The sequence below is a fragment of the Rousettus aegyptiacus genome, unplaced genomic scaffold (assembly GCF_014176215.1).
Source record: "Rousettus aegyptiacus isolate mRouAeg1 unplaced genomic scaffold, mRouAeg1.p scaffold_m13_p_2, whole genome shotgun sequence".
Lineage (NCBI taxonomy): Eukaryota > Metazoa > Chordata > Mammalia > Chiroptera > Pteropodidae > Rousettus > Rousettus aegyptiacus.
In genome coordinates, this window is record NW_023416295.1 from 141,374,358 (window position 1) to 141,401,461 (window position 27,104).

Consider the following 27,104-nt stretch of genomic DNA (forward strand, 5'->3'; position numbering starts at 1 on the left):
ACATAATTATAGTCATTCTCTGATTTTCTTAAAATTATAAATTATGTTAAGTAGCATGATTGTAATTAACTTCTATCTTCTTTCTTTTTCTTCTGTCCATCTTTTTCTTTCTTTTTTAATTTAAAAAATAGCAACAATCTCAAGAAAATTTGTCCTTGAGAGGGAAAAAATGGTTAAAAATTAAAAGGGCACTCAGACGTGTGTGATCACATAATAGCATTTAGCTCTGAATATTTGAACTCTGTTGAAGCTTTTCTGTTCTTTTGTCTTCTTCAATGTCATCATTCCAAGACCAGATTTCTTTTCAGATGCCTGGATATATTCCTGAAATGATTCTACCATTTATCCATTGTGTGATTTTGAGCAAGACATGAAAACTTGCACCCAAGTTTTCTCATTTTTAATAGAGATTTTAGTAAACTCCCTAAAATTAAGTAATTGTATGAATGATATATAAGAATGAACTTTCCTAAAAGGCAGTATCATAAACCAAAATATTATAAGGAAATTATTATTTTTTAATTATCGATATCGAGTTAGAATTTTAAGTTAATTTAATTAAAATAAAATTAAAGCATGAACAAAACAGTTTTATTGCTATTGAGTTAGAAGTTTAAAAATATATATAACTAGAAATGAATTTTATAACCTTTTATTTCCTCCCAAACCAAGTACCTAACAGCTTTCTTCAGCTTTGACTTGGTTAAGGAGAGAACAGCCCTTAATTTTCTGTGTGCATCTTTGGTACAATTTAGGAAGGAGATTATTTCTTGGTAAACACTATCTGATAAAGACAAAAATACAACACAAATTTTTTTTTGTTTCCTGTATTGCCTTAAAATAACAGGCTTATGAGACCAATAATAAGGAATATGAAAGACTAAAGAGGACATCTAGATCAGTTGAAAGTAGCTTCAGTCAGATTTTCTCAGCTTCCAAGTGGAATCAACATTCATTTTCCATTTCATCAACAGGTATTTATAGAGCACTATTCGTAGATATTCGTAGAACAGATATTGCAGGCCAGGCATGCTGTACTTGAATCTGAGACTACAAAAATAAGTGAATCTCAGTTTCTTCCCTCAAAGAATTAACAAACTGGCATCTTTCACTGTAAGAATTTAACAGATCTTAATATTGTCTTTAAAATAGTAATATTCTCATCAATACTATTTTAACTTAATTGTATCAAAACATTTTTTGTATGTCAGCCACCATGCTAAGCATATTATATTTATTACATCAATCAATTCACACTGTATGTGGTAGTTCACAGCATGTCCCTGAAGTCAGAGGGCTTGTGTTGCAATTTTGGTTTAAACACGACCATGAAAAGCCTCAGTTTCCTCAACCATATAAAATGAAGATAATAGCACCCAACTCAGTGAGATATTGTGAATGTTAAATGAGCTGATCATATTAAAAACTTAGTGTGAGACGACTGCCCTATACTCTCAACTTCCTAGAGAAACTGATTTTTGATAGGCACAGTCTCTATCTTCCTTCTATGAAAGAAAAAGAAAAGGAAGTAGGATTTCAATATCTAGCCACTTAATAGCACATCAAATCTTGTATCAAAATTGATATCTGAAACAGCTGAAACTTTATAAAAAGTTGTTTTAAACTACAGTCATGGTAGAGGTAGGTATCAGAAAATCATCTTAAAGATGCGAATGAATATCAATGCCTTCTGTTGTTACAATTAGATACCTGAATTCTTTGTGAAATTTTGGAATAAAATACTACTTAAAAAAAGTGTTTTGTATTATATGTGGTCAATAAATATCACGTATTATTATTATGATTATTTTCATTATTGATATCAGCTTCCTGAAGTAGCTGATACCTTTCTCCCTGTTTTACAAAAATAGAGCCTGACTTCTGAGAAGTTAAGTACCCTGCTCCAGGTGACATAGCTAGTGAGCGGCAGAACTGGAATGCAGACCCTTGTCTACTGGCTTGTCACTCACCTTCCAGAATATATTATTTCTCTGATAGTAGCATCTTAGTTTTCTTTTCAATTAAAGTAGAAGGAGAAAATCTGAACTTAGTAAAGTACTTTCAGCTCGACTCCATTTGGTAATCAGGACTCAGTACTTCCAAGAGTCTTACAATCTAAATCCTCAGGAGTCTGGGGTCCTGGGTGACGAAGAATTGCATGTGTAACATGCTTTTCTGATCTAGGTACAAGAGAACAATTTGTGAAGAACAAGAGTTTAAAATGTTATTTTTCTGGAAGAGACCCTTAGGTAAAAATTATAGAAGTCCATAATATCGTCATCAGCCATTTGTGGATTATCTTATTTAGAGTAAGGGGTTCCTCTTACCCAGGTAGATGTATCCTCCGAACCCCCACAAAATCGTGCCAGCTCTGGCTCTTCCCATGCTGCCATATCTTAAGTAGACCTTGCTTGTCTTCATTTTATTTTCTCTAAAATAGACAAGGAAGTGTCCCTGCTCTTTTTCTACTAGGAATAAACTGATTTGGACTAAAATAAAAGTTCTGAAGATGAAGAAAATATCAATAGTACTCAGAGAAATTGCCTGCCTCTCAGAAGCAATTTGGATTTTGCTGCATTTGGCAAATTTGGTGCAGAGTCATTCAAAATCACTTTCAGTAAGCTGATCTTCATTAAAAAGATGACTGTCTTTTCCCCTCCAAGTTCCTGCATCCATGCACTGCAGTCATTATTTTCCAAGGACTTCTATTTATTGCCCCAAATCTCCTTCATTAATATCCATATCATCACCATGCCCAGCCAGGCCACCTTCCCCCTTCAGAGCTGTAGTCTCTGCAGGAACCAAAGCCATGTAACAGGGAGGTGAAGGTGTTCTTCTAGCCCCTTAGAGGTAGTTCTGAGTTCTGATGAAGAGGTCATATCACTAGACTGGGTCCACAGCTCTGAGTACAAATCTGAGAGTTAAACTCAGATTTGAGGAAGCTAGGATTGGAAAAAACCTAGAAATTTTTGAGTGAGATGTTGTACCTCTAATTAACCCCGATATTTGTTCACAGTCATCATAGTCACTAACACTGTTTTACTTATGGCATTTGATTTCATTTTTATCTAAAATTGTACAACTGAGGAAGTCCAGAGTTAGTAAGAAATTAAAGCCTATGTGGAGAAACTTCTATGTTGTGGATGTAGAGAATTTCTAATAATTTCATCAGAGACAGTTCATAAATATTAACATTTTTCTATGAAAATGGAAACTTTGTTCAGAAGAAGTCTCTATTTTACCTAGCAATGACCAGCCACCCCATCTCAGTGGAGAATGCTTGAGAATTGGGCAAAAAAACTGCCAAAATCTTTTTAGGGCCACAGAGAATTTTACAGATGCTGCAGGCTTCCCTTGGATGGTGCTAGAGCTATGGATTATGCCTGTTGCATTTAAGAACCTTATACCCTGGCTTTAATGATAGTGAAGAACACGTCCCAAGACTTTAATACAGACAAGAATTTTCTCTGCATGACTCACGTTCCTTTATTGACCTTAACAAGAAACATCCGTTTTCTAAAGCACCAGTTCCTATTGCTCTAAGGAAAACATACACACTTGTATTCAATAGCATTCCAGGAAATACAGGTCATCACCTGTATTCCATTACACAGAAATTCTGTGTCATCTCAACTCAGCAAACAATAGGAAATGAAGTAAAGAGCTCAATTACTAAGTAATTCTTCTGAGGATAGTGAACTTCCTACTCATGAAATGTCTCAAGTTATTATGGAACCAACTGCTGGCCTTAGAATGTCATTCATGAACACTACAAAAGTCATGTCTATCCTCACTGGAGCTTTGGTGAGTCTCATCATTTCCACCCTCATTGGAGCTGATTTGGCCATTTTACAAGAAAAGGCCAGAATGAATCATACCAACAGGGCTCTTTCATCTTCTGCCTTTATACCTAATAATGGGCAAGTCAATGAAATCTTTGGGCTTGTGTTCTCCCTCCATGTTAAGCTAGAAAAGACTGAAAATATCACTTTCCTCTCACTTGTACTTTGAAATCTGTGGATAAAAGGAACAGAAATAGGCTCTCTATTTAACACTGCATGGTTTTAGGGTCAGAGTAATATCACCAAAAGAAATTGGAATAATCTTTTCTTCTGGTGATAAATGCCAATTTTGTCAATGTTCTTTTAGAGCACACAGGAGAATTTGGAGCTTAAATCATTCTTTGACAGAAGTTTTGATCTCTTAGTCTTATGTCAGGAAAGGCACATAATTTTATTGTACCTTTTTTTGTATTTTATAAAAACTACATTAGATTCTTCAATTCTAAAATTTCTCTAGAATGAGCGAAGCAGAAATAGTTGTTGAGAGCACTCAAATAAAGTCATAGAATGTGTTCAGATATCGATTCACACGCCAGTTTAAAGGTGATGAATTCAGTTCAGTGCCAAAGAGCAAATTCCTATGCTACTTTAAGAAAACATGAGTGAGTGGAGAGAGGAAAAGAAATAGGCAGGAATAAGTGAAGGCAGAAACAATACTGTGGGTAGAACCGATCAAGAACATTTGAGACCACAGAAGGAGAGTTTAGATAACACGTATTTGAGGGAAGAAAGAAAATTTTTTTTAAATTGCTCTGCTCTTAGAAAGAGATGCCATTTCAATTGTATAGTCCCTGATCTTGTGGATAGACTAGACATGGAAAATTGGGGAAAAAATGACTTGTTCATTTTTAGTTTTGAAAACAATCTTCAAATTATACCTATCAATCTGAAACAGAATTTTAAATTTTATACAGGTTACTATTGAAACAAAAGTTCAATATTTATTTCTCAAGATGCAAAATGAAAAATGTTACCCCGAAGTAACACTACTGCTGTTATCTGAGATCGGGGACCCCTTCTGATGAGCCATTCATACATACATTTCTTCAGAGTTACTGGAAGAGAGTGAAGATTAAGACTGACTCAAAAACTTTCCAATTATTAAAAATAGCAGAGAATTTTTTTTTATATATAAACAACACTTACTTTAGCAAATCCAATAGGAAAAAGACTATACTGGGTGGAAATCAGCACAGCCCAATCTGTCCCCACTGCCTGGCAGTCTTGGGGAAATAATTTTCTTATCTGTAAAACCAGAAGGTTGACCTTCCTCAAGAGTTCCCAAGAACTACTGAGAGCAGCAGAGGCATACAATCCTCTGTCAGTTTCTCTTCTGCCCAACTGTCTTTTTTTGGAAGTTTTACTGGTTTGAAAAATCTAAAACTTTAGCAAATACTGCAATGTGATCTCTAAGGTTCTTTTCCGCTCTAAAGATCAGCTGTTTTGTGATTCAGAATAACCTTGATGAAAGCATTTAAGATCTTAAACAAAGATTTTGTCATGAGACCACCTAGATCTGTTCAGTTTCAGCAGGAGAAGTGTATTCTCTGGGGAAAAGCAGGAAAGGAAGGAGCACATCTACCATGGGGACAGGCTTTCTGAAGGGCCCAAAGGGGACCAAAGGCATCGGTATGAGGCCTCTACTGTGCCATAATAGGGTGTCCTCGTAAGCAGCAGGAACAGGTGATCCTTAGAAGTTCATGTGGGCAAGCGGCACGAGGAACACAGGTCAAGAGGAAATGGGGCCTGGCAAAAGGACGGCACCTGACCTCCTTCTTCAAGGGGCGATTGTACAGGCAGCCTCCGAAGGGAGGCTGCACGGTCTGTGAGAACAGGTCAGAAGTTTGTCTATCTGTACCAATGGACAAACTCTGTGGGGGAGATACTCAGGAATTGGGCTTAGAGCCTAATATCTAATAGAGGCTCAAAGCACAAGTAAGATAGCCTGCAAGGCTGACTGGTGCTGGGTTTTAGCATGTTGAGTCTCTCTGTCTAAGTCCATGGCTCGTAGGAGTGGGACAAGGTTGAGCCATCTAAAAGAACTCAAGAAAGCAGGTTTTGAGTGGGTCAAGTCGGGGGAACAGTATAAAGCCCAGGAACCAGGCAGAGCCAGATATTTAGTCTCTTTACTTCTTAGTTTGATCCTTTGTTTGAAATTCCCATTAGGAGGATGGGCAGGAAAAGCAATTTGGACTTCTCAGAGAGCCACAGAATGAAAAACCTAAGAGGTAGCTTGACAGGCAGTTTTCACAGTTACAAGGTCATGTACACTGGTCTTCTGAGAATATGTGTGTATAAGTGTGTGTATGTGTTGGCTAAATTACCCATGTCCACCCAATTATTATTTACTTTTAGCTCTGAATTTATATCCTTTTCTATCATGGTCATCTTAAAACAACAAGGTTTTCTTTGGTCATAATAAAAATGAGAAAAGAAAAGGAGAAATGCTGTGCAGTGTTACACTAGAGCAGGGGTTTTTCAACCCCTGGGCTGCAGACCAGTACCGGTCCATGGCCTGTTAGGAACCGGGCCGCACAGCAGGAGGAGGGTGGCAGGCGAGCGAGCAAAGCTTCATCTGTATTTGCAGCTGCTCCCCAGCACTAGCATCACCGCCTCAGTTCCACCAGTCCTTGGTGCCAAAAAGATTGGGGACCACTGTACTAAAGAACAATAAAGCGAGGTCCCATAAAATCTGAAGAGAAAAAGAGAAGTAAAGAACATCGATCCTATTGGAGAAGAAATTCAAGATTTGAGTAATGTAAAGAAGTAAAGAAGTCTTTTTACCCTAGAGAAGTAGTCTAATACTTTTAAATGTGGTGTCTTCCATGCTACATGTCATATTTTAAAAGAAAGCTGAATCTGTCAAGCTGTCCCACTCTTTCCCACGTCTTCAGTTGTCAGTGGGACAAACCTCCGGTATCATGCAGTCAGAAGCTTTCTTCTGGTTTATTACCTACACGTGGTTTCAAAAGTAGCTCAGAGTTATTCTTCAGAATACTATGGAGTCAGGATGGGAGTATTTGACTTCAGTGTGTTTGTCTCTTTGCTCTTGCCGAGCCAGCTTGAACTGCTCTCTCCAACCTTTTGAGACCTGCGCTCAGATGAGGGTGTGAGATCTAGAAGCTAGACTTCCTCCCCGGGAAGTGCCCAGGAAAAGGTGGTACTGGGGATGCACCAGTCTGGTGGTCAGTCACCAGAACATTATGGGGATGAGTGCTGTGTGAAGGTCGTGAGCAGAAGGGAAGCAGGAAGACTTAGCTGAGGTACTCAACAGAATGTGTTGTAAAACTAGGGATTATTAATCACAGATAGAGCAGAGAAATGGTGAGAATGAAGAGGGCTGAGAGGAGGTTGGTGGGCTCATGGGCTGAAGATCAATTGGCCACCAGTCTGTTGTGCTCAGTATGTTGTGCTCAGCCCAGAGTGCAAGGTGAACAGTTATTTATTAAACGGTAATCATTGCCTTAATAATATAGACCTCGTTAGTTATAAAAGATAAATGTTTAGGTCTATTAAATATTAAATGGTGTACAGAAAATGTGTTAGAAACCAGGATTTGAAAGTAAAATTTGGAGAGTATAATTTGGATTTAGATGATGCTAAATAGAATGATATATGTGAAAAATATCAGAAGCTACGCTCGGTAATTGCAAGTCATTATTTCAGTCTACACTGTGCAAATGGGGAGATTGGGTGAATCAAAGCCAAAGGACATCAAAGCAAAATAGGTGTAGGCTTCTCCTTCCCCAGTCCTTTTCTTTCTCCTCTTTTGGTCCTGCAAAGCTCTTCATTTATTTTCTAAACTTAGGTGCTCAAAAGCGAACAACTCTAGCTTAGCAAAGTTGAAGGAGATTATGAAATGTGCCTCCGTGATTGGAAGAGAGAGACTAAAGTATAGATGTCACACACCCAGCATCCTGCATAGTTAGCTGTGGCTTTGCCGGGAAGATGTGGGTAAACTTAAGTGTTGCCATTTCAGCCTCCCGTCAAGGCCTCTTGTTGTTATCACTGAATCTATTTCTTTTTCCCTTGGATTCTGCACAGGGAAATATATCTCAAACCTGTGACTTCTTATACAAATTTCGGTAATCTGAAAATATCCTTTACACTCTTTTAGAAACCCGGATTGTTTGCTCCAGTGTGAATTGAGACCACTATTTTGTATGTCTGTTTTCTCAGAATACCTGGCGTTATAGATGTTTCATAAAAGATTATTGTTGAGAATTAAAGAACATTGGACATATAATACAGCATATGCCTGTGTGGTCAGGTCTGTGTTAATACAGGGCATGGTGGAGAGGACAACAGCAACTAGCAGATTGCCCATTATGCTATGAAAGTGAAGATGCTGCACTTAGAATCTGGTGGTTTACGGAAGAAGAAATGGCAGACTTCAGGTCCTAGACACTAGTATTCTGCAGGAGGATAGCGAAGGTGGTATTTCTGACTTTTTAGCAGTAGCTGTATAATTGGTGGGAAGCGTATGGCATAAGCCAAAAGGTCTCTTAGGCCCAGATAGAAAAATGTAGTTGTGACTACAGCAGGCTGGGAGGGGAGGAAGCCAGGCCAGGGCTGAAGACACCTGCAAAGGGAAACCTCCATGCCCTGAATATGGACAGTTCTCTGGGCGACAAGTAATTGTGGGTCTTCTTATCTTCAGGCCTGACTTGGATTGATTCATTGTTAAGTTCACTTTTGTTTCTATGGTAGTTTCTGATACCTGCAACTGTGGTGTTCAACCACAGGTACGAAGCAGCCTCTCTCCTGTGCTAATGCTCAGCTTGCAAAAACGAATAAAATAGTACTCCATCCTTAAACAATCGGCCCAGACTTCCAAATAGTTAATGCTTTATTTCTTATCAAAATTGAATACAAAAGCTTCCTCATTGTGCATTAATTTACCAAAAAAGATTATGCTTTGTATTTTATTCCCTTTCACAAAAATAGGGAAAAATTTGAAATGGGTTTAAGGGAAGATTTGCTTAGTGCTTTTTGTGTTTGAGATTTATAAATTCACATTAATTTAAATACTTGGCCACATTTTTTACATTCTACAAGTGTATCTTTCTGTAGTATTTTGTTCTATAAAAGTGAAGTGTGAATCAAACCTCTCTGAAGCAAACAATATTGTACAAGGAGGTTTGCAGTTTTAAGGGCACTTTTGGTGAGTGCTCTTTTTAAAAGAGGCAACTGCCTTACAAAGTAGACAGTTTGGGTCAGTTGGGACTTGGATAAAGTAGATTTTTTGAGGTGTATTTACAGATCTACTTGCATATATTTTTATTAAGAGTACATTTTATTGATGTCATAGGATATAGCATACTAAATAACACAAGAACACATAAACACTGCACTTGAAAACACTGATACCTTGTATTCAGTTCGCAGAACATGTCCACATATATTATTTCATTTCATTGACTCCAAACAACAACCATTTAAGTTAGCCATATTTTAAGCTGTTTTTAAGGCAGGCAATATTAAACCTTTATAATATAAAAAAATAAGGCTTCATGTGGTCAAGTAAACCTCCTGTGGCCACAGAACTCAGGAGTAGCAAAGATAACCCAGTTTCAGATGCTTTATTCTCCAGTGAATTCCTTTCCCTCATGTAAGCCCTCAAAGTTAAAGTCTGTACCAGGACACTTTTCTTCCACTGTAGCTAATAGTGTCCTAGAGACCTTCAGAAGTTAGTGCATTTATAGGACCCTGATCTAGAGACATCTCTTTCTACCTGGAATACAAACATTGCCATTTCCTCCCTCATGCTCTATTTAGCAGAAAATAATCCCCTAAAAATAATGTTATTGTAGCATAATAATATTAATATTATCATTTATTATTTAGTGTATATCAGCTATTGTGCATAGTGTGAAATTATTACTTCCTTTTACAAAATAAGAAAATAAGGAACTAGAGAACTTAATTTGCCCAAGGTCAAACAATAGTAAGTGTGAGAATTGAGATGCAAACAGGCTTTTTTTTCTGAGTCCAGAGTCCTGCCTTCTTTACCACTGGAGGTCTCATCAATTTTAGAGCTATAGGTCAACTATGAGGTTGAAGACGCATCTCATCTTCAAGGAAGTAAGAGAGAATTAGATGGTTCTCAGAAAATGAAAGCAATGGCAATTATTCTCCTAGCTGTTCCATAGGCATACTGAGAAAAGAACAGAAGGAATGTATTTTATGGAGAAATAAATATAAAGAAACTTTCTTACCTACCTTACGACCTTAGAATGGAATTAGGGGAATGTACATGAGATGCCTTGGGGGTCATTGTCTTAGACTATGAATACGGTCTCACATCCAAATATATCCAATCTTCTGAAAAATTACCCTATCCATCAAATATTCGAGGTGAAAAAACAAGGCAGGAATGGAGATGTTAAAGAGTCTTAGCTTACAGAAGCTGGCAGCTTCCAGGTTAAATCAGATTGAGGAGCCGCCATTAACTTTCTTTCTGGTACTTCCCAGTTACAGCATCAAGCACTTGTTCTGGGCTCTGCTTTACAGGGCTTTACTGTTTAACCATTTGGAGTCAACATCCATGAGACTGGAATAAGATGATACCATCAAATAATTTGCCACGTGGGCATTCAGCAGATCAAAAGAAGTTCATTAGGGATATGTTTCATTTCAATATACCTAAAGTTAAAGTTTTAAAGTAATAAAAAGGGAAGATTGTGTCTTATATTATTAATGTTATAGATAAATTTATAGACATTCTCAAATGGATTGTTTGAGCTTGCTGAAAGGTACAATTTCAGTTTCATTTAATAACAAAAAGATTCTCTTTGCTGCATATAATTAAACTAAAGTGAAGCCATAGCAAGTACCTTAAAATACTTAGCCCAGAGGTTAAAAAAAAAATGATCTTTTTAGATTGATGTGAATGAGAATGGAAAGTGTTGTTCTGTTATCACTTAGCTTCTGGGCAAAGTTCAAGAAAGTACGCGTGTACTAGTTACACAATGACCAACTACTCACAAAATTCTCAAACAAAAAGTTTAAAACATATTTTATTCTAATGCAGAGAGATTTTTTTATTTGAATTTCCTGTTAAGTTCCCTTTAGGCATGCATCATAAAGGTATGAAGGAGAGATGCGAGTGTCTTTAGTTATTGTATACACTCACTGCCTGTTGAACAACTTGTTGATAAATCACATTTAAAACAAGATAGTTTCAACCTGTGAATGAGGGAGCACACCTGTATATGAGTAATTAGGTCTATTCTTTGAGACAGCAGTTTCCCAAGCATGCTTTGAAAAGAGATCTCGGTACTGAGCTAAACCAAAGACTCAGCAGCCAGAGTTTGGCTCTTGGTTTTCCAGATTGTGATTTGTCAAATGTCAGTAGTTTTCACTGACTCCTTTGCACTCTGTGTACAGATCTCTGGTCAGAGCCCAGATTTCCCTTAACCAGGTAAACTAGAGCAAACTGGAGTCTGGTTTTATCTCCCAGGAGGCCAGAAAAGCATATCGTTTCTCACCTCATTGACTTTCCACTTTGAAAGTGAGGACTTGCCCAGCCCCTAGTAATGAAGAGAGAGCAACTCTCACCCATACTGTTAAGATGTTTAAAGGTGAAATGTCCTAATAGAGAAGCATCTTAATCTTTGTAATGTTGTGTTCAAGTTTTTAAAAATGTGATACTCTCTAAGAAATTTGTAAACCTAAGTGGGTATTATTTTACATGGCTTAACATTTCTTTAAACTATATGTCAATACAAGGACTTTCGAAATATATCAATATCACTTGATATTGATGCCTGTGCTGACTGAAAATGAATGGTATTCCCATTCATTTTGATTATAGTTGGGGTCAAAAATCCTGTGAGTAGAATCTGGCCCACCACCTGTTTTAATAAATAAATTTGATTGGAATACGGTCATGCCCTAAGTTTATATAGCATTGATGGCTGCTTTCTTGCTACAAAGATAGAGTTGAGTAGGAGAGAAAGAGACCTATGGCCTTAAATGCCTGATATATTTATTCCCTGGCCCCTTATAGAAAAAGTGTGCCAACTCCTGGATTATAGCATAGTGTCAGGGCCATGAGCCTTCTACTCTGACTCTGTTACTAGCTTTGGGGCTGTGGGCAATTTATTTAATTCCTGTAAGCTTTAGTTTCTTCATTTATGACATGGAAGATACTGAAGATTAAGTTTTTAAATTAGATAATATGTTTAAATCCAGTACTGTCCTTGTCCCAGGCCCTACAGCTATTGTGGACAGTCCCATATGAAACATTGAGCACAATGCCTGGCATAGAGGAAGCTCTCAACAAACATATAAGCATATAAGATAGCGAATTGTTTTTGCCTTTTGTTACTCCTTGTCTTCTACCACTTTGCAGCCATTGCTGTGGAGCTGCCGGAATCTTAGCATTTTCCTTCCCCACTGCTCTGCCAGATGGTAGCTCTGCTTCCTACATGGAGGCAGAAAACAACAATTGAGGTTTCGTGAATGGAGCGGGTGGGAAGGAAGTAGGTGAGGCTCTGTGATAAGGTGTGTGGAACACAGGGATCAGCCAGTGAACTCCAGCAACAGGGCAGCACATGGAACATTGGCTCTGGCATCTGAAATTCCTGGCCTTATATCTTTGCTCTATTACATACTAGCTGCATGACCTAATTCAGCAAATCGGTTCACCTTTTTCTTCTTCAGTGTCTGCATGGGTTAAACACTAATAACGATAACCCACAGGGATATGACGGTGAAGCCAGCTCACACACAGAACGTGCTGGGCACATACCATGTGCTCAGTAGATATTAACACTTCGTGGTGCTGCTTTTTGAAGGCAGTGGTAAGAAGATGGTTGACGTTGGAGATGTGGTGTCTGCATAGCCCACCTCTGTGTATTTCAGAACTTTGTTCACAGGTCACCTTTTCAGTGAGGCCTTGCCTGAGCACCAATATGAAACCTCAACTACCTCCGCATCCTGGACTCTTTCCTTTTCTTTCTTGTTTAATTTTTCTTCATCCGATATATCATACTCGGTGTGACATACTCTGTGTTTTATTTGCTCATTGGCTGTTTCTCTTCACCCACATGAGTGTCTCAAGAGTAAGAATTATTATCCATTTTGTTCACCAATATGCCATTGGTCCTATAACTGTGTCAGGTACATAGTTGGTGTTTATTAAATATCTGTTGAATGAAAGAATAAAGCCCAGAAAGCCTTGATATAGCCAGAGAGGCATGCTGCTCAGTCAGGTTTTGGGATCAGCTGGGGCTAGAGGAACGAATGACAAGCAGGCACACAGACTTGAGCCACCACGGAGTCTAGTAATGACATCAGCATGGTCAATTATGGAACTGAGGTTTGTAGGAACTTTAATAACTTTAAGGCCAAACATGGGGAGTCGTAGAAGTACAAAGAGGAGTTTGGGTTATTTTGTTTCACTTGTGACTCTGGGCTCTGGCATGTGCAAGGCCCTGCAAGGTGCTCGTGGCAATCAAATTCAGTGATTGGATGGGGGATCTGGGCATGGTCCTCCTTGGCTCAGTGTATCATGCCCCAGTAGTGAGCGGGGTGGTTATTCCTTTTACCAAACAGTGAACCTTAAAACTTTTAAGAGCTTTTAGACCAACCAACTTATGAGATTTGAAGAATGGAATTAGAGCTCTAACTTGATTCTCAGGATCTCCAAGTTAGGAACTTCAGATGCTTCTCTCTTGTTTTCCTGCCATTGATACTAAGGCACAGACATTTAGAAAGGCGAATAGAAGGAAAGTGGAGAGAATGTTTCTTTTAAAGGAGGTGTGTTTAGAAATGAGAATATTCAGGTGTTTGCTTTTATAAAACCAATCTGCTTCACTAGACTGGAGTTCTTTAAGGGCAGAGACTCTGTTTTATTCACAATTGTATTTTTTGTGTCTAGTATATTGTGAGTCACATAATAGAGAGAGAATAAATAATTGAACAAGTAAGTGGGCTATATTAATTTTGGGCTTCTTATAGCATTAGTGCCTGACTAATGGATTTCTTTACATAATTTGCTTCATTCTTAAATTATTTTGTAATAAATTGTAGTTATCATCTTTGGAATGAAGCAGATTTTGACTAAAATGCACACAACAATGGTGGATAAAACTAAATGTTAGTGTTTTTCTGAGGCCAGTCAGCAGGCAAGAAGCACCCCTGTGGGCATGTAGATGATGTGAGGGACTATGTTCCATCTACCACACTAAAGGCTTTTAGATATATGATATCAATATGCCAAAGTTCCACTCTGGTAACATGAGCGTTTCTTCATGTCAGGAAAGTCGAGCCAGTGTCAGCAAGAGAAACATATCAATACAGCTTGTCTGTGATAAGCTCCAAACTGCATGACTCAGAAATTGGCCTGTGGTTAGATTTTTCTTCATAGTAAGGACTTTTTGACTAGCCAGAGTAGGGACACGCTAGGTGACAAGTTCCTGGAGACCAAGACCATTGGCCATTGGTGACCAGCATCCCTCCCAAGACCTGATAGGGAATTCTCAGGCACTGTCTCCCACAAATTCATGATGTGACCTGTTGTAGCACAACGTCCAAATTTGGTCACATGGTGCCCATAGGGTTATACAAGGACAGTAACATGAGGAAGTAAGTAAGGGTCAGAGAGTCCATTCCGGACCCAAGAACAAACATGAGGGACTTCTCATGATGTCTGTCTGAGCTGCCGAAATCCCGGGCAGTTTGAGCCTGCAAGATGAACCTATTGTTCTCCATATCAATGCTAAAGAATTAACCCAGTGTGCTGGTATGGCTGTGAAAAAACTCGCATGTAGATGTTGTGTAAGAGGGGAGTTCGTATCTGTTTCTCTGTCACGGGATAAGATTTATTTGAAAGTTAGTTATGTGGGCTAGAATGCTCAAGGGAACTCCACTCACCCCCAAAGTAATCCTGCTTTTCCTACCCTGTTTTCCAGCATGGGCTACTGCATCCTTTTTGTGCATGGATTGAGCAAGCTCTGCACTTGGCTAAATCGATGTGGGGCCACCACCCTGACTGTGTCCACTGTGCTGCTGCTGTTGCTTTTCTCTTGGAAAACTGTAAAACAGAATGAAATTTGGCTGTCAAGAGAGTCCCTCTTCAGGTATGAGTAGATGAATAAAAGCGAATCCCTTTCCATTTATTTTTATTTTTATTTTTTGCTTCTGTATTTCTTGTTACCAAACAAATGAGGTAACATGGGTCTGGAATATTTATTAATCCAGAAAAAAAATTTTAATGAATTTTTAAGTGGAAGATATAATTTTATTTTCAGTTTTTAACTTTGATTTTTAAAACAATATGTAATGTTTTACAGGAACTCATGCTAAGTGAATTTAAGTGACAATAAGGCTCATGGGAAGGTTTTTGGGCCTGTGAATTGAGATGGAGACAGTTTCAATGATAATCTGGCCTATAAAATCAGCTATAAACACAAGGAAATGATAGCCTAATTTCATTGTTCAGACAAGTGAATGGGAAAGGTATGCACACAGCAAGAAGGAGGAGAATGCAGTATATTTTCTTTAGAATATTCTAGAATATTAAGTTATAATCTGTGATCTAGTTGCTTTATTTTGAACACTGATTGTGAACAAGGAAATGAAAGATTTTTTTATCTCCTGGTAGGTTTTTATGTGTTAAAGAAGCTGTTTCTGAATATAACAATGTCAACCTACAGTCCTAACTTCTCATAAATAGTCTTTGGTACTGTGGCTCAGCATGCTGTGTTTCTGGGACTTAGCCTATCCCCCAGTGCCATAGTCTTGGTGACCTTCACCTTGGCTCCCCTGGCACTAGCATCCCAACAGTATGTTCTCAGTCTCCCAGGGATCCCTAGCTTTTGTCCCTTTCCAGCTTCTGTCCTTACTTAGGACCCAATTGTTTTTTTACCTGGTTCCTTGCTCAGCTGGTACCCAACACTTATTCTTTGGAGCTAAAAACAACAAAAACAGAACTGGGATCACTTAAAGAAAAAAAGGGAAATATTGGAAGAGTGTAAGAAAGTGTATAGAATTGAAGGGCAGATGAAGTGCCTAGCATGTAGCAGACAGGAAGCGGGCATTTGGATAATCTATCAAGCACTTACTTGAGCACTCTCACAGGAATGACTAGGTAAACTTTTTTTTTTTTAATTTTTCACATCAAAATCCTAGGAAAACAGAGTCTTTCTGGCTAAATTTGAGCTTAGGTCATATGCCTGCCCTTTGTCCCCACAGTGGCACTGAGATGACTGATCTGGCCAAAAAATTCCTTTGACTTTCCCCAGGGGAAGTTAGGGCAGCCAGAGAGAGCACCTTGGGATTCTACTAGACTTTACAAAGGGAGGCAAGAAGGAATTTCCCACAGGAAATCCAAGTACTGTAGGAAGGGCACAGGCTGCCAAAAATGAGTGAATGAACAAATGAATGAACAAATGAACAAATAAGACAAATGTTCACTGCATTCTTCTACTATTTTAAACTAATATATCTGATTCTGCTACTTGGCAATTTAACTTTTAATAGAAAAATTAGTCTAACATGTATATCTTATTAGTTTATTTATTATTACTATATCGTTGTCATCATCGTCATTTCAATCAGTACTAGAGGGACCTGTCACTGTATAAAGTTTTGTGTGGATTTTTTTTTAATGAATTTTTTTGTTTCACTTTTGAGCTTCAGATTCTTTCCAGTCTCTGTCATATCCCTCCACCTTCAATACTGCCTCACACAGCACAATGGACTTGTTCCCTCTTACTACCCAGGGCTGAGGTCATTGTATAAACACAGGGGTATTAAAGTTCAGTAATATAACGTCCTCCTAGGCTCTATTAGCTTATTTTATTTTTTTTCTTTGCTTCTAATAGTCAGTGCTTTAATGAGAAACTTTTTATGGTTCTTCCTTGTGTTAAACCCTTTCCTTGAATAAAGGTACTAACAACGGTTGTATCTTCTAATGATTTTTACTGGTTATTCAGAACAACTTTGGGAATAGATTTTGGCTGGCGGCAGTTTATTTCAAGGATAACAAGTCAATGTTCAAACCTTCTACATCTGATGCCAGCAATTAAAAAAAGGAAAAACAAAAACAAAAAGCTCATTGACCTTACATCCAGCAGCTTCTGTTCTTTTAAATGGAAGTATATAGTAAGTGAACAGTTGAGTACAAAAACACAACCAGTCCACATATGTGCTTAAAGAGACTTTGTGCCCTCAGAGACCTTTGGTGATCAAATGGAATTTTGTATAATGTGCAAATCAAAGCTATAGATAGTTTTTAAAAACTTTGCTGATTATAATTCATTTATGTTCTGACAACACTTTTAAGAATCTGAAACTTTAAGAATATTCTTTTTCCTTCAAGACCAGATGTTTGTGTGTATTTATCTGTGCTAAATAATGGTCAAATCAGTTGAATAAACATTTGCCAAGAATCTATGAGGCAAGATGGAGTTAGTGGTTGAGTGTGGGGTCTGGAGTGAGACTTCCTGGCTCGACTCCAAATTCCCCCATTTTAGAACTGTGAGATCTTGGGTGAGGTACTTAACCATTTCATGCCTTAATTTCTTTATTTTAAAATTTGGAATAATAATAGTCTTTATCTCCTGAATGTAGTATAAGAATAAAAGATTATGTGGAAGATGCATAGGACAGTGTCTGGCATATTGTAAACACTATGTAAGGTTTTCAAATTATTACTATGCACTGTATTATAGAACATGAGGGAAGGAGGGAGGGGTGGATGGATGGAAGGAAGAGGAGCAAGAGAAAGAGATATCGATTGTCCTTAGAGGAGCTGGAAGTCTGCATGGCAGTCATACACATTAACACATTTTAATATAATGTAGCAAGTGGTAGACAGAGGTAGATGCTGGACACTATACAAGTGCAGGCTGGTAACTAAAACCAACCCAGGCCTTCAAAGACTGTTCTTTTATAGCCCTGAGCTGAGTATTGAAGGATGAGAAAAGCCTAAATTACCATAATGGCTAAAACCAAGAGCTGGCCAAATTGAGTAAGAAAAGGTTGCAATAATTCTGTATAACCCAATGTCCTTGTCAGAGGCCCTGTTTCAGTTTTCTCTTCTGCTCCAAACAATAAACACATTGATCATCCCTGAGACACATGGTCTCATTGAGGCCATTCTAATTATGGTGATGGTTTTACTTGTCCATACCATGAACAGTCTTACAGAATATCTTAGGATATACCTTTGTGTTTTAGGAAATCCAAATTTTAGTCAAGTGTAATTCTTGCCATCTGAGGACTCATCTCACACAAAAAAAGATCCTACTGCATGTTGTATTTTTAGGAGATACAGATGGAGGGTCCCCTCACACCTTTGTACTTCTATCAGCAAAATCGTACATACAAAAAACAAAAGATCCCAGCACTTATGGCTCATCAGAGGTCTAGAGAGACTAATTTTCCCAAGCTGAAATAGATGTTAAGAGGAGATCCCAAATCTGGCATAAAAGCCAAAAGGTACATAAACTTTGTCACACTTATTTTTTTTACTTTATGTTTTTTTAACTTAAGCTAAGCCCATTGGGGGAGGGGAGGTGGAGAGAGAGAGAGAGAGAGAGAGAGAGAGAGAGAGAGAGAGAGAGAGAGAATCATAGACACATGGTGTGTTTTCTTTAATTCTTGTAAAAATAAACTATTCCTATATCCTAACCTAAGAAGAGGGTAACTGCATAGCTCCAAATGCGTCTAGCAACAGCCCCAAATCTTATATTTGTTTGTAGTAAATAATAATCTATCTTTACAGTTTGATAAAATCTCCATACCTCACACCCCCAATCTTTGAAACACCTGGAAACACCCGGAAACACAGAGGTGCCATATTTTTCTGCATTCAGTTCAGGATCTCTACGAACCCCATACATAACCTGTTTTCATGATCTGTGAACCACTTGTTAAGAATTCACAGTCTAATTCCTCTTCCCCTTTCTGTAGGAAATAGTTCTCTTTCCTCCTCTGAATTGCTGAGCCAGAGAGTTCAGCAGACCTTCCAGGGCAGAGAATATAAACCAGGGATTGGCAAATTCTTCTGTTAAAGGGCCAGATAGTAAATATTTTAGGCTTTGTGAGTCATTCAGCCTCTTGCAACTACCACACTCTGTTGTTTTGGGAAAGAAGCCAAAATGGTAGGCAATCACACCGCTGCATCCGTGGCCCACAAGGCTGGAATTTGCTTACCAATGATATAAATGTTGTGATGGTGCAATTCTAATGTTACTAGTATACTGTGCTACCTTTGCTATTTAGCATCAAATATCAGTCAACTTCAGGAATGATTCTGATCATGTACTGGATTTGGTTGAAATCTCCGCTCAACTACTTATAATGTCAGAAAAAAGTCTTAATCTCTCTAAACGTCAATTTCCTCATCTAAAATATGGGAGAAACATTAAAACTACCCTTCTGTTAGGTTATTGAAGGGATAAACTGAGATAATCCATAGAAATGGGAGCTTAGCTCAGTGCTCGATTCAAAATGAACACTCCTTAAGTACCAGCCTTTCTGAATGTGACATTGTGAGACTTCATGTTAAAGCAGGGTCAAAACTGAGGAAAACCACACATTCTTCTCCCTTTTCTTTTCCTTAACCTATGGCTGAACACTACTCATGTTTTCAAAAATGTTTGTTTTATAATCAGGAATTTGGAGATGGTTCTCCTGACCTATTGTCAATTGGTGCCAACGAAGAAAATTAATATTTGACAAACTTGGAGAAATGCCCTATCCAAGTGGCCTTTTTGTTATTTCTGTTATTTTTCAAGTCTTCTACAAATGATGGCTGTGAAGGAAAAATACAAAGGGCATGAATTAATTTACTCCTGAGTTGAAAGAGGGCTTTTTCTCATAACCATTATTGTAATTATTAACAGGGTTTGAGATCCAGCCATATAATTTATGAATACTACATTTCCTTATGGAGTAAATATGTGTAGAGCTGCATGCTTCCGTTAAAACAGCTGGGAGTACTAAATTGTAGCATCAAGAAAGCAAATCGAGGAGACTGGCCCTGGGGGAAGAGCAACCTGGCCAGTTATAGCTATGTGGAAAGTTTCGCCTTTAGCCAATTGTTTATTCGCACCTTTTTTTTTTTTTTTTCACAAACTGTTCATTGTAAAATGAGAGACTGGAAAAACACAGCAGAAAAAAAAAAAAAAAAAAAAAAAACCAGAGAGAACATAAAGGTCAAAACAACAATAGGAGAAGCAGTGTGTTCTTAGGATTTCAGTTACTCCACCCACATGTGCTTGCATGTTATGAATATTATTACTTCCTCTTGCCATCACTGAACAATGCGCTGATCTCAGAAAGGCTGTGCTTCTACAGGCCTAATTGTCTATTCCTTGATGAAACATAAATTAAAGCAACTATGTTGATCACACAAAGAAAAGGATCAGTTCCAATAAGTATGCCAATTATATTCATGTCGAAATCAAAGTTTTCTTTAAAACTACCTGTTATCATGCACTATTTAGTTCTGGACAGAAAAATCAGAAATTTTCCTGGATAGAAATGAGATGTTTTTAGATGTTTTTAAATCATTACTATCACACCGACCCAGATCTTTTCTCTGTGACTAAATTTGGGCAATGTCCACTTTAAACACTGTATTAAAATCCTAGCTCTATGTGCCAGCTGGTGGGCCTCACCATAAAGTGATTGAAGGAAACTGGTAGTTTTACAGGAGCACCCAAATGTCAGCATTTGTAAATCTTTTCTCTTGGATCAGTTGGTGAGAGAAAAGGATTCCTCAGATCTCTTTGGTAGTCCAGTCTTGGCTCCCAGAATTGAGAGAGCTTTACATGGAGAAGGAACTGGGAGGATCCCAGTATTCAGAATACAGATATTCACTTGATCACTGTGCTCAGAGGTACAGCTCTTCCCTCTGACTTCAACTGTACCTGTTGTTACTGAGTGCAGGATTCTCTGAATCAACTTTTCTAGAAAGTGAAGTTCCTGCCTTCTGCTGGGTTAGGTAAAGAATAGTTGAAAAAGTCACCTGGATGTGGAGGGGAGGGAAGAGGATTGGGAGTATATCTGCTCCTGATACAAATTCATGGTCAGTAGGTTTTCTGCCACACCCTATCAAAGAGAAAAAGGAAAGGAAGGGAAGGGAAGGGAAAGGAAGGGAAGGGAAGGGAAGGGAAGGGAAGGGAAGGGAAGAAGGGAAGGGAAGGAAAGGGAAGAAGGGAAGGGAAGGAGGGAGGGAGGAAGGAAGGAAGGAAGGAAGGAAGGAAGGAAGGAAGGAAGGAAGGAAGGAAAGGGAAAGGGAAAAGGAAAAAAAAGAGCGAAAAGAAAAGAAATGCTAGCTGTCTACATTAACTGAAGTCGCGAAAGCAGCTGTATGTAAGTTTAGAGTCTGCTGCTTTGGGATGATCTCTAGCTTCCTGCACTTCAGTGGATTCGATCCTCTGGGGAGTTGCTCAGGTTTCCAGCCCGTGGACGTTAAGTGGGCAGTCGTTCTTGTCCTAGGGACTATTGGAACGAAAGTTCAACAGAGGTGACAATTCCCTAACATATTTCCCCAACAGGTTTTAACACTTTGTATGAAATTCCTTATTAATCTTATCTTTAAATTAAAAAAAAAAAATGAAAAAATGTTACCTGGGAGAGATGGTACGTTAAAGTGCAATTGCCTGGAAACTAGATGTCACCTTTTCTCCTCTTTCATCAACTGTCCTCCTCCTGCATTTAATTCAAATAAGATCCAGGAGTTTTTTCCAAACGATCCTAAAACCTAATTACTTTTATCACACCCCTTGCTGCTATCTCCTTGCAGGTGAGGGAACAGGATTCTAGAACTAAAATTCTCGGGTCAGAATCCCATGTGTGCCACTTATCGGCTGTACAATCTTGTGCAAGTTGAGTTGGTGAGACAGCTACAGGTGACAGACTGATCCCCTCCTGCCCCCCGCACTGTTCATACTAACTTCAAAGCTTTGGTGTTACCCTACAGGGGTTCCCCAGGAATTCTGTTACAGAACCCCAAGCAGAATAACAAGTGACCATATAAACAAGGTTTTTAAACATTTCTGAGCAAAACCTCATTTCCTTATCTGCAACCTATAGAATAATTATACCCACATTTATTATTATTATTTTTTAAATTAGCCCAGGCTTAGTCCATGGGAAACGTTAATTGCCAATAAAACAGTAGGATGGCCAGTCTACAATCACCTCTCCTGTAATGATTAATTTTTGTAGACAATCTCGTTTTTTTTTAAAGGCAGGCTATTAAGTGAATAAAAGGAGCAAGGAAGGAAAAAATTAAATTAACCTGAGCGTGCAGGGTTGTTCTCCAAAGAATGATCTATCACCACATCCTGTCACCTCTGCTTCACATGCAGTTGGCATGTGTGTTAAGTTGAGCACAGCTGTGCACTGCCTTCATATAATTCACGAATTTTGGAAGACTTGGCTTAGACAGATGCAAGGGACATTTCAAATGCAGGGTCATGAAACTGAGTAAAATGTAAAGGAAACTGAGAACATTCCTAAGCAGTACTCTTTGTTGCTTACTTTTTTTCTTAATTTATTAATTTTAGGTCTGGAGTCCAAACTTTGCCCCACAATGCGAAGGTTCACTACAACTACGCCAATTTCCTGAAGGATCAAGGTCGGAACAGGGAAGCGATCTACCACTACAGAACTGCCCTCAAGTAAGCACCACACACCATCCCGAGCTCCTGTGCTCTCAGGTCCTGGTCTATTTACTCGCCCCTCCAAGTATTTTGGGGGATTTGTTTGTTTGTCTTGACAACTAACATCTCCTTGGAGGTGGTATAGATCTTAGACTCTGCGTTTTATGACTCAGTGTTCAAGTCTGTTTTAAGTGTGGTAATTCTACCTTACTTTTAACTCTTGGTGTTTTCTTGTAAAAGTTTCTACCGCTATGCGTCACAAAGTGAAGCGATACTCAATTGAATACATAAATGCAGGCAAACAGGAATTGGTTGTCAAACATATACTTGTAAGTTCTCAGGATATTTAATCCAGTGAATTGTTCTCACTCTAGGCTTCCCACTGTCTGAAAGGATTTATAGTAAGATATTTGAACATAGAAATGAAATACCTTGACAGTTGTATTAAATAGAAAGAAAACAAACAAACAAAAAAACACCAATTACAATGTTGGGAATATATTAGTAAGGGATGTGTGTATGTACATGGATATTTTTATGTATAAACAGCCCTGACACTTTCGTTGTACTCATCCATTAGAAGACAGTATACTAAACATGGCTTTAGATATGACTTCAAGAGTAACTAAAAATTCCAGTTCTCTGTTGCCACTGGCAGCCTTTATTGCTCTTAGGTACTCTTTGAAATAGTTAGTAACTTTGACTTTCAAGATGCTCTTCTCTAAAAGGTCCCAGATAACAAACACATTTAACCTGGAACATGTGGATGCATGAAAACTAAATGCAGCCTTGGAATCTCGAAATGTGGGCAAAATAAAGCAAGGTGAGTCCTCTCTTTTATTAAATACTATGAGGCTCACAGAAGCTTTCTGAAGAGCTTTTCAAGCCTCCAAAGATTGGCCCACATTTGTTTGAATTATCTGGCACTGTTCCACTTTAGGACATGCTTAAAATATATAAACCAAACAAATCATATATTTCCCTGAAGCACCAATTAGGATGGTCTCAAAGCTTAGTTTGAAGTTGTTATTCTTAAAGCAACTGACCTGATTTTTAAAATTTTTCTTTTGAGCAGTGTTCTATGCAAGTGTATTGTTCACCAGTCAAAATCTTTAGGGCCTGTTACTTAATATTCGGTATGGCAAAAATTTTTAACTGTCACGTCAAGTTAACTATCAAATACTTTTCCAAGGATTACATGAAATGTAACTTCTAGAAGAATATTTTTAACAAAGCTTTTTATTGAGGAACAGAGGTTATTATTAAGGAAAAGATCAGTTTTAAGATTGAAAAGAATTATATTCTTTCACTAGAAGGCAATTTTCTAAAATGTTTACAGTGCTTATCTCTGGTTGGTGAGATTATGGTTTAATGTTTTTTTCTTTGTACTTCTTTTGTGCTCCAGATGTTCCACAATGAACACATATAACTTTTGCAATGAGGAAATATCATTTTTAAAAAGTCATTCCTTCACAGATATACATTATAAATTGTGTTTTGGCTTTAACAATGTTTCATGATTTTAGGTGGCATTCTTTTCTTTTATTGGAAAGATAAAATGCCAAACAATGTTTATATTATATTTCCCTTCACTGTTGTGATGATTTTAAAAGAATATACACTTGCATATAAAATATATCAGGAACATATATAAGAAACTGGTAACAGTAGTTGCCTCAGGTGGAGGAAGATGGGAAGCTGCAATCTGGGACAGAAGAAAGACTTTCTTTTCATCCCGTACCTTTTGTACTGTTGGAATATTTTAGCATCTTCATTAATACATCTCCAAGTAGAATAGGTGGTGGCATTCTTGAAGGGAGGAAAAGAGCAATAAATTAACATGAAAAACTATTGTTGGGAGGAAATGTATCGGTATCTTCTTAACTTTGTTTTATTCTAACAGACTCTGTTGTCTCTCAAGTTCACACGCACACACATAAAATATGGTAGACCCTAAGGCACAGCTTGGGGCAAAGATACAAATTAAGCAAAATTCTCTGGCAGATGATTTTACCAAATTATAGTAGCTGGTTGGGTACTTCTGCTTCTTTACATTGAAACAATAAAAATAAATGTTTGCTTCAGCAACTTTGCTTCTGGAAGAAACATGTCCCTTAAGAAATAGGAAAAAAAAAAAACAACTAAAGCTATAAATATATTGCATAACAATTAGTGAAATATTTTATTCTCTCAGACCAGGCTCAAAATACTTCTGATTTAAAGTATCATCATTTTCGTGCAGATACCTCTGTGGTGAATTTTCAAAAGATGTGGGAATTTTTTTCTTATTTAAATAAATTGTCACCCTGTATTAGAGGGAAAAGGAAAACGCCGTGACTGTTCATCATTTAAATGATTATTTTCCCTAGGTGACTGGAAGATTGCCCTTATTTTGATATTGCTGTTTCTTCACGGAAGTTGCTAAGACAGGAATTCCTCCCCCTCCCAACTGCTCCACCCCTATTTCAACTTTAGTGTATCTGATGTTTCCCCTATTCGCACACAGCAAGAAAGAGATCGATTAGAGAAATGCGAGGTTAAAGGAGATATTATCAGAAATCAGTCCCTCAAATTATCCATTCTTATTGTAATGACTGTTTAGATCCCAAAGGCAATGGCGAAATTAGTCTTTAGGGTTATAGCTATACCAATTTTGCTGGCTTATATTTTAAAAAATGACACTGTATTAAATTGGTAATTATATATGACATGAGTATTCTGCTTCTTTTAAACTTCATTCTATTTTATCAACAGCATAGAAGTACCACTGGTTTCTCCTCCCTTTTGGTATACCTCATTTATTATGTTTCTGTAGTACAAGGGAAATCTCCTGCTGGAAAATGCTGTAGCTGAGGTTGTAGATTAAGATTAAGACCCAGATCCTCAAAGAAAAATGTTACAACCCTTTCCTTAAATCCTCGGCAAACACAAGTGTTAGCTTTTCTTTGCTGTGAAAGGCAGTTCTTATGTTTATACTTATTCCAGGTTCTAGGTTCTATAAAGGTTGGGATTCTGTATATTGGAAAATCAGAAGACCACTGGTCGATCTGCCATATGACTCCAAAAGTTTCCTGGCCATCGAGTTACCCTGGGGAGGGCTTCTACCATTCCACCTCACAAGATAGGAGAAAGTCTAGAGACCACCCAGTATCTCAGCTCTTTCTGCATAAACTCACCCACTAAATACCTCATCCCATAAATCCAGAGTGGATACGTAGTCTTCCCGCCTGTATAAAGTGTGGAAGACACTAAATGTATACTTGGCCAGGGGTTTGTTGATTAGCTTAAAAAGTCATTTAAAAGTGGTTATAAAGCAAATCATGCTCACTCTTGAATGTTTTATTGTACCCTAAAATTTCATATGTATATCACTCAAAATCTTCTGATGTCAAACCAAGTCCTTTCTATTAAGAGTCTACTGATTAGAATCTGCAAACCCATATCCATAATTCATTTCTATGATGATCAGTTATGATATTTTAAAGTAGAATAAACATTTAAAGATTTTGAGATTTTTCTGATTTTCTCCTCTAGTCTTTAACAATGATCTCATTCAATGACAATTTTTTGATCAACTTCCCTTTTTTAAGAATTTCCAGAATATTTGCTTAATTTCCATAGAAATAACAACTCTCTTTATATCTATTTTATCAGTTTGCAAAATATTTGATTTTATTGTGCAATAACAATAAAAGCTGCAACTGGGATAAGTTTGTTATTAGACGGAACAAACTCATAACAGTCATGCAACTCAACCCAGGGAGGCAAAAGGGCCCAGGCTTTCAGAAAAAGTATGTTAAGTTGTGACTATTCACCAATATGTTTTACAGAGAATAGAGAATATCTGGAAATCTGATGACAAAATTAGAGACTTTTAAAAGAGTTTTCACTATAGGTGGGAGAGTCATGGAATCTACTTTTCATCTTATAGTTAAATTCCCTGCATGACTACTGGTTGGCTAAAATGAGCTGGTCATCAAGAACCCTGTACTCAGGAATGTGAGTAGAGTTTGCCTTTGTCCACATGGATCCAAAAGGTTTCTCCATTGTCAGCAGCAAATTGTCCCATGTTCCGCTGAACATTTGTTCACTTAGACGCTCCCTCTTTCCCAGCCTGCTATAAAAATCCCCTGCCACACCCAGATTTGCTGATGTGTCCCAGGTTCTTGGATTTCAGCCATGTGTGGATTCCATCCTGATTAAAGGTCTGTGATCCTCAGTCACCCAGACAACTATTTTCTTTTCACGAATGTGGTTTCAACATGAAATACCCAGTAAATCATCTAAGATTTACTCCTTTCCATAATCCTGTCACACAGGAGATGCATTACCTTGCTCTGGGGTATTCAAATGTGCTTGAGCAGGCATGGGCCCTTAGAGAGAGAAAGGCCTGGTCCACTCCTAAGATAGTTATAGATGTTTAAAACAGAAAATTTGAAGGGAAAGAAAACTGTATTCGAAAGGGATTGACGTCCCTGACCAGGCTCTTGTCTATGGGCATAATTAGAAGGGAGGAAAAATGCCTTTTTTTCTCCCCCTGAAAAGAGTGCCTTTACTGCTCGTACTATACAAATATGAGGAGGGATGTGCTTTTGATGTACAAAAGAAGTCTCCACTTGCTTTTTAATTGGCT

The 27,104-nt window shown here is 37.9% G+C and overlaps 1 protein-coding gene across 4 annotated transcripts in view; it reads left to right on the plus strand.

Annotated features, from left to right (window-relative positions):
• Positions 1-27,104, plus strand: part of TMTC1 (transmembrane O-mannosyltransferase targeting cadherins 1) — a 228,356-nt gene that overhangs the window by 141,334 nt on the left and 59,918 nt on the right. For 3 of the 4 annotated variants that reach the window (XM_036236727.1, XM_016152030.2, XM_016152031.2), the window contains 2 exons: positions 14,762-14,929; positions 22,376-22,489. In XM_036236727.1, the coding sequence (XP_036092620.1) occupies positions 14,762-14,929; positions 22,376-22,489 (282 nt within the window). The remainder of the gene's footprint in view (positions 1-14,761; positions 14,930-22,375; positions 22,490-27,104) is intronic. The other variant, XM_036236728.1, reaches the window with a different exon arrangement.